At 54.8% G+C, this 7,818-nt stretch overlaps 1 protein-coding gene across 2 annotated transcripts; it reads right to left on the reverse strand.

The window, feature by feature from the left end:
* Positions 1-3,850: 3,850 nt before the first annotated feature.
* Positions 3,851-7,555, reverse strand: RPL38 (ribosomal protein L38). Of its 2 annotated transcripts, none has more exons than XM_005861791.2 (5): positions 7,480-7,555; positions 7,232-7,265; positions 7,027-7,087; positions 4,543-4,665; positions 3,851-3,915 (listed from the first exon to the last, which is right to left on the reverse strand). In XM_005861791.2, the coding sequence occupies exons 2-5, from the start codon at positions 7,232-7,234 to the stop codon at positions 3,890-3,892; spliced, it is 213 nt and encodes a 70-aa protein (XP_005861853.1). In that variant the 5' UTR covers positions 7,235-7,265; positions 7,480-7,555; the 3' UTR covers positions 3,851-3,889. The 2 variants fall into 2 exon arrangements, with proteins under 2 accessions (XP_005861853.1, XP_005861854.1); XM_005861792.2 differs by lacking the exon at positions 7,480-7,555 and adding an exon at positions 7,432-7,464.
* Positions 7,556-7,818: the final 263 nt, after the last annotated feature.

Consider the following 7,818-nt stretch of genomic DNA (forward strand, 5'->3'; position numbering starts at 1 on the left):
CCAGATCGCGCCGCTTTTCTGCAGGGCGTCCCGCCCAAGAACCCTTTTGTGATCTGGGATCTGTCCTGGCCGAGGCGAAAAAGGTGGAAGAAGTGAAAACAGCCTCCAAACGCTCCTAAATCGGTTTCTTCCTAGTTACTCTCTAAGTCCCCGCTTCTCATTACTTACTTATTATCAAATCTAGGGTATAAGGTGTCAATGGGTGCACTAGCAGTCGTGGCACTGGAGGGGAGGCTGGCCGTTTTAGGGCTTTTGGGGGTGGTGAACTGACAGATTGGGGACAGAAGGGGGCAACATTTAGTAGTTGTCCCCTGGGGGGCACTAGGGACAAAGGAAAGCCGCGTGATTCTTCCCAGCAGGCGGGACTGTGCAGGCCTCCTGGAGGGAGGGCCTGCCCCAGGGGAAGGGAGGGGAGCGGAGCACCTACTGTGTGCCGGCACTGTTCTGTCGTGAACAAAAGCAGACAGAACCCCCCCTCGTAGGGTACTGCATCTCAGTGGGCGGATGGCAACAATCCACGCGCAAAGACGCACGGAGAGACGTTAGGGGTGCTTTGGAGAAAAGCAAAGGCGGAGCAGGGTCAGCTGATAGGACCGCGGAGGCAGCCGCAGATCTGATAGCCTCGGAGGCGCTTCCCTGGAGTTGAGGGTCAACAGAGGCCCCAGGCAGCAGAGGGCCACGGTTCTGCACCTGAAAACAGCGCGGCGTGACCGGAGGACGCTGGGCCGGCAGGTGGAGGGCAGGGCAAAGGGCAGCCTGGGGTTGGGGAGATGGGAGTGGAAGGGGTCCTGAAGGGATGGGGCTTGGGCCCTGGCAGCCTGCCTACGGGCAGTAGCGACTGGGGCAAACTCCCAGGTTCCTGGCTCCAGGAACTAGTTGGATGCGGGAGTCCGCAAACACCTGCAAACACCCGTGGACAGCCCACAGCGGCCCCACAGAGGCCAGGGGAAGGAGTCCTGTGTCCCGGCCTCTCCTCCTGGTTGTCGGTCTGTGTCAGTTTTCCAGGAACATGGCTGGGCCATCTCATCTGCGCATGCCCAGAGCTGGGGCACAAAAAGTTGGAGACCAAGTTTCTCTCACAGGGGTTTTCTTTCATTCAAGAAATTTGGATGGAACACCCTCTGTTCTAAGGGACACAGTGATAAATAAGACACAGATTCCTGTCTGCATGGGGTCTGAATCTAATAGGTGAGTGGGCAGCCTTTGATCCCACATAGGCCCTGTTGTAAGAGGGGGATGGAGTCTGGGGGGAGGGAGGGTGGTCCAGGATGTTTCCTGGAGAATGAGATGAGGTGAGAGCTGAAGGATGACGGAGAGGAGGCAACTCAGGGAGGATTCAGAGCAGAGGGGCAGTGACTATGATATGAGATCAGGGACCACGCTGGGCAAGTGCAAACCGAGTCAGGGGAGTGACAAGGAGGAAAGACTGGAAAACTGCAGAGAACAGGTCAGCGGCTGGGGTGCAAGAGGGCCCTTAGGGGTGACAGAAACACTCGATTGCAGTGGCAGTAACACTTTAAATGTCAACATTCACATAACTGCACACCAAAAAGGGTGAATGTCACTGTAAGTTACACCCAATAAGCCTTACTTTAAAATAAATGCCTTCATAAGAATAAAGACTTATATATATTTTCACTTATTTTTTATTTATTGATTTTAGAGAGGGAGAGAAACATCAATTTGTTGTTCCACCTTCATTGGTTGCCTCTTGTATGTGCCCGGACCAGGGATTGAACCCGCAACCCTGGCATGTCGGGACAACGCTCTAACCAACTGAGCAACCTGGCCAGGGACTGTACTTTTAAATACAAAGGTCGGCAGCAGCCAGAGCACACATCACACATGGTAAGGGTTTTGGTCTTTGAAGCGGCCACTGCTGGCTGCAGAGAATGGGCTTGGAGTATTTGTGTGGGGCCCTCAGGGGGCATCTCTAACAGGCTGGTTCCCCTTCCTCCATGTCAACAGCACAGAAGGTGACAGCTGCAGCCTCCCAAAGGGCCTGCAAGTTAGAGGACTCAGAATTCCTCCAGGAGGGAAAGGACGACAAGGGACCCCCAGTGGGAGGGGTCTGTCTCCTGTGGAGTGGCAGGGTGTCTTGCCTTTAGGATCGACCTTGAAAGGGGTATAGGGCAGCCTTTCCAGAGCTGGGATGGGGCCCGAGGGAGTGGGTGGGGGAAGGGGAAGGCCTGCTCACCCACTGAGGACAGCAACTGCAAAAACTCCCTTGGGGCCAGCAGCGCGGTGATGGGCACAGTGGGATACCCAAACCTGCTTGGCCAGTCTGCACCCAGCTAGACAGTATTCTGGCTGCATCCCTGGAGGCCAGCGGCTCAGAAAGGTGAGCCAATGAAGCAGAAGCTGAACACACAGGCCTCCTGGGGAGATGAAGTGAGACAGGCCCATGGCCTGCCCGGCACAGCCAGAACAAGCCCTCCCAAACCGAGAGCTGACGTCAGCAGGGCGGTGGCTGGCACCAACCACTGGAAGGCCTAACACATGCCTGTGCCTCAAACCAGCTTCATCTCGGGATCAGCTGGGCCCCATGACTGCAAGGCACAAGCCAGAGCTGAGAACTTTGCACGAAAGGCTGCCTTCTGTGGCCATGGAGGGCTTGTCTCCTAGGAGCCGGGGCTAGTCTCTGGACAATGTGCCAGACACAGGGAGCCAGAGCGGCACACCCTTCCTCGTGGGCACCGATGTTAAAAGAATGGGGAGGACTGAAGCCACTGAAAGTGGCCTGGGGCTACGGGTCACTGAGCACTCGGAATAGAAGCCATGTCCTTCAGGACCCAATTCAAACACCCTGAAAACTTACAGAAAAATCAAGCCTCAGGCTCTTAGCTACTTGTAAACCATTTCCAGACTGGCCTGGTCAAGGGTTTATCTGTTGGAGCATGTCTCCATCTTGTGGTCAATGCTGACACGACCACCACCTCCATCTCCCAAATTTACAAGAGCACTTCTAAATCCTCACCAGTACCTAATTTAACCCTTACAACAAAACAAAGTTCTAGTATGGGCATTTGCCATACAATTTGGAAAGTGAGGCAATATTGGGACACGTCCCTGCCAAGGGTCTAGGAGCCCCAGCCTGTGCTGGCCTGTCACCTCACCGGGGAGTAGCCTTGCTCCAAGCTGTGAGCACTCTTCAGGACGCTCAGTTGACAAGCAGGTGGGCAAGGGGCAGAACCAGGATTTAATCCCAGTCAGGCCTGGCTGGACCTAAATAGCCATTCATGCTGGGATTTGGCCCATCCACACACCCACCAGCCCCATGAACTCCATCTCTGCCCCACTGCCTGGAGGCCTGGCTCCTCTTTGCTGGGCTAACACACACTCAAGTTCTCAGCTTTAAGGTTCCCTGAGCCCGGCTCCAAATTGCCCTCGCACCTGCGTTCACCTTCTGCAGCGCCCTGCTCCTGAGGTCCCCGTGAGCAGCCCTTGGGGGACAGTTTCTCAGTATGACACGCCCCTCCTGCCCCGGGGGCTGTGGTGGGCGGAGGACATGGACATGAAAGTGGGGCTACATTCCAAGGACCAAGGCTTCGCTTGCAACCATTTCCAAGGCTAATCAACTCCTTTCCACCAGCCTTTTCATTATCAGGGAGCTCCTTTTATCTAAAGGAGTGATGCTGGCTCATTTCCACAAACACCCGGCTCTTCTGCCTACTGCCATCTACTGATGTTCAAACTTAGGCTCAAACAAAACAGCTTTCTCTGTCCATTGGGACCACAGCCCAAGATCAGGGATGCAAGGAAGCTGCCACCAGGACCCCCAGCCCATCCCCACCAGAGTCTAGCAACCCATGACATTTCCCTTCTGGCCTTCAAAGACAAGACACACGAGAAGATTTTTAACGTTTTAATACAGATCAGCATGTCGGGTTCACTTCAGCTCCTTCACCGCCAAACCTAGAGCAAGAGAGGCAAACGCGAGGCATCAGAAGACAGAGTCACGCTGCTTGTCTGGGTTTGTTCTTGAGCTAAGAAGGCTCACAAAGCTCAGACATTAAGTCCACCAGGAGGTTCTGCATAAAATATTTAGTGTTTGATAAAAAGAAAAAAAAAACACACAAAAAAACTCCTGTCAGCCTTTATAAAGGGGCCCAGCGTGCTCCCACAAGGCCGAGCTCTCACACGCGAGCAGTACCGGCTAACTTTCACGGTGGACAGGCAGCCTCTGGAGCTGCTTGGTGCTCCCTGGGGGGCTTCCTCCACCCCAGGGTGGCCCTTTGTCTAACACACGCTCAGGGCCTATGGTACTTAATCAGTTTCCTCAAAACCAGCATCTGCCTGGTGGGATGAAATGAGGCAGAGTAAGTGTGAGCTGTTACTATTCTGCACTAGAAAAGCATGAAAGAGGGAAACAAATTCGCCTTGGCCACCGCGTTGTAGATCACCACGCTCGCATGACAGTGGCAAGAGCAGAGGCTTAGACCACAAAATGGACCTGCCTCTCCTTGGGCACTACTCATGAATAGGACGGCGACACGTGCACCGCCCAGCCTGCGCGCCTGCCCAGCAATCCCGCTCACTCACCCGGGGGCAGGGACTGCTTCAGCTTCTCGGCCTTCTCTTTGTCCGTGATGACCAAGGTATACAGGTATCTGCTGCACCGGACTTTGAACTTCACATTATCCTTATTTTTCTTGATCTTGACAGCTACCAAACAGACCAAAATCAGTAATTTAATTGCACCAGACATCACATGGTTCACCTGCTTCATACAAACGCAGAAAGTGGCACTTGTGACCACAACCACGGCCACAGCTGTGCTTGTCCCGTCGAAACAGAAAACAAGCTGCCCTCTATGACCCCAATCTTCAAAAACCGCCGGAAACCCGCTTTTCCCGTTTATTAATTCTCAAGCACCTGGGGCTTGACCTTCACGGCTTGTCTATGTATCTGTACGCTGAACACACCCTAGAACACTGTCCCCGTCTTATTTTCTGAAGGGAAGGAAGCAGTTTATAAAGCAAGGAGATGGGCTATCTGCTGGGACCAGAACTCGCCGCTCCACTCGGGGGCGATGGGAAAGAGCAGTGAGTGTGCGCTCACACTTTTCCTAAAACTGACACGGAGCCTGTTTCTGGGCTCTTCACTGCCTCCGAATTCTATTTCAGGCCCCGCACTCAGACGGCGAGGAGCCCCAACTGCAGCCCAACCCCAGTGCAGGGTGTGAGATCTGGGGAGTCTGGTCAGGCTTCTGGAAGACAACTGCTTCTCCGAGGGCCAGTCTTTTCAGGGACATCACACCCCGCATCCCAACTTCTTTAAAGACAGCTCAGGCGCTCGCCCGCAGGATCTGTTAACATGAAGGCCAATCAAGAGGCAGGGGGTAAGGACCAAACAGGGCTCCTGTGCTCAGCCCAAGCACCTGACCAGACACGCACTCAGCATGTCACAGCAGCAGCACAGGTCAGCTTGTACCACAACCCCGTTTCTGCCAACAGCTGCTACAGGGACAGGGCACTGAGCAGGAAGCTGAGGCACGGTGGCTCAGCCGGCACACGCACTGGCCGCCTTCACTAAAGTGGCTGCATCAGCCCTAGCGCCTGCTGTACACCTATAGCACTTGTGAGGTATAGGATCTCTTAAAAGACGTGCATTCTACATCATCACACGATGCATTAATTCCAGCTACAGGTGCATACCCCAAAGGGTGGAAAGCCCTCCATGTTGCAGCAGGATGAACAGATAAACAGTGTGGTCACCCATACCAGGGGTGACTCAGCCTCCAGGACGTTATGCTACATGAGAAAGCCAGTCACAAAGAACAAACACTGTCTGATCTCATTTAAGAGGTCCCTAGGTCAGTCAAACTGATTTAGTGGCACAGTTTCAGTTTGCAAGATCAAGAGTTTTGGAGATGCAATGGGAATGTACTTCCTAGCAGTGAAACGTACACGGTACATCATAGAATTAAAAAATGCCCTATTCTGTCCAGGGGGCCATGACCCGTCTTCACAGGACAGTCTAGAATCAGGCCCCCAAACAGAATTAAAATGCAAACGAATCAATGGACTTGGTCTCATTTCTCCAACGCATTAAAGTCTCTAATGGATCTTCATACACGGTCACCCCTCAACACAAGGAAATGGTGTCATGCTTACCTTCGCCACCGCTATCGCTAGAGCCGGGACTGAGCCAGGCAGCGACCCCAAATTCCCTGGTCTGAACTAAAACTGACACGAAGATCACCCCCTCTTCATCGCAGGACAGCACACCAACAGGGCCACCCTGGCACCTGTGGTCCCCACACCCATCTCATTCCAGTTACCAGAGGGTCAAAGGCGCAGCCTGCGGCAGGTCCCAGGGACACAAACAGGACCCTCGCCTTCCCGCTGAAAGGCTCTCCCGACATCACTTCCTCCCGTGGAGACAAGAAGCATAGCGAGGACCGGCTCCCAGCCCGTCCCGGCCCCACGACCACAAAAGATCTAACTTTCCCTTCGCGAGAACCCTCAGGGGGAGAGGAAGCTTTTATAGAGCAGAAAAAAGACGACTCTGGGTTAACACAGCGCATGAATCCACGCTCTATCTTGCATTAAGCGCAAGTCCCCGGACCCCCTTTAACTACAATGAAGGGGTAACGGCAGGACCCCTGTGTCCAGTGCAGGAATGAGAATACCCACCCGGGCACCAGGGGCCAGCGCACAGCAAGCAGAGGCCCGCCCTGATGTTTCTGATGCATCGTCCCTTTCCCCCTTGTACACCCCGAGACACGAAGACCCGCAGGGGTGAAACTACTTAGTAAATAAAGTTCCCCGCGAGCAGGGCCTGCACTCAGCCCAGAACCGAACCTGCAAGCACCAATCCCGGGTCTGCGGGACACGCACTGGCAGACGTTCACCCAGTAAAGCTTCCGTTCAGAGCCCCAAACCCAAGCCACGAGGGAGCGATTTTTAAAAATGTTTACTATTAAAGGGCCTCCCGCCTGGCGTTTGGGAAGATGCTCCCGGGGCGCGGGCCGCTCCACGCCAACGCGATCCTTCCCACCCGCACCCCCGAGCGACCACTCACATTTGGCATCCTTCCGCCGGGCTGTGAGCAGGAAGTCCTTGATCTCCTCAATCTTGCGAGGCTGCGACACAGAGAAAACGGGGCATGAGCTGCTGGCCAGACATAATGGCGACGGTCGCGTCCCCGGCCCCTCTCGGGCCACCGGAGACCCTCGCCCCGGGGCCCCCGCCTCCCCGGGAAGGTCTCAGGCAGGGGCCGTACTCACCATGGCTGCGAGGCACGGAGCGTTCGGCCGGCGCCTGCGGGGAGGACAGACATTAGCATGAACAAGGCGCGGGGACCAACAGGGACCCCCGCTTTCCCTCCCCGACCCCCCGAAATGCTGGCCCCAGTGCACTCCATCCTCTTTCCTCGCACCCTTGACCCAGGCCGGGGGTCCGAAGACTTCACTCGGCCGTGGATTACCTCGGATTATCCCCACTATTCCCTGTGTGCCGCCCAAGAGGTACTTACAACAAGCAGCCAGAGGCGAAGAGGGCGAAAAAGAACGTAACTTCCGTTTCCGGGCAATTAAACCCTCCCCCGGAGGAAACTGGGTACGGTGTCTGCGAAGGGTCAAGAATTACCAGTATGTAGGCTTTCGCCCTTCCCATTGCAGCACCTCTGCCCCCTGTAGGCCTAGATTAATAGTGCAGCTCCACGCTTGGACCGCCTCCCTCCTCCAATCCCTTCCCTTTTCTACCCCCAGCCGCTTGGCTTTGCTAGATTTTATTTTAGATCCAGTTTGAAGACCTAAATCTTATATCTACCACTGTCATTAGACCTGTGCATTGGGCATCTGCACGGGGATTT

This window comes from Myotis brandtii, unplaced genomic scaffold, assembly GCF_000412655.1.
Source record: "Myotis brandtii unplaced genomic scaffold, ASM41265v1 scaffold157, whole genome shotgun sequence".
NCBI lineage: Eukaryota > Metazoa > Chordata > Mammalia > Chiroptera > Vespertilionidae > Myotis > Myotis brandtii.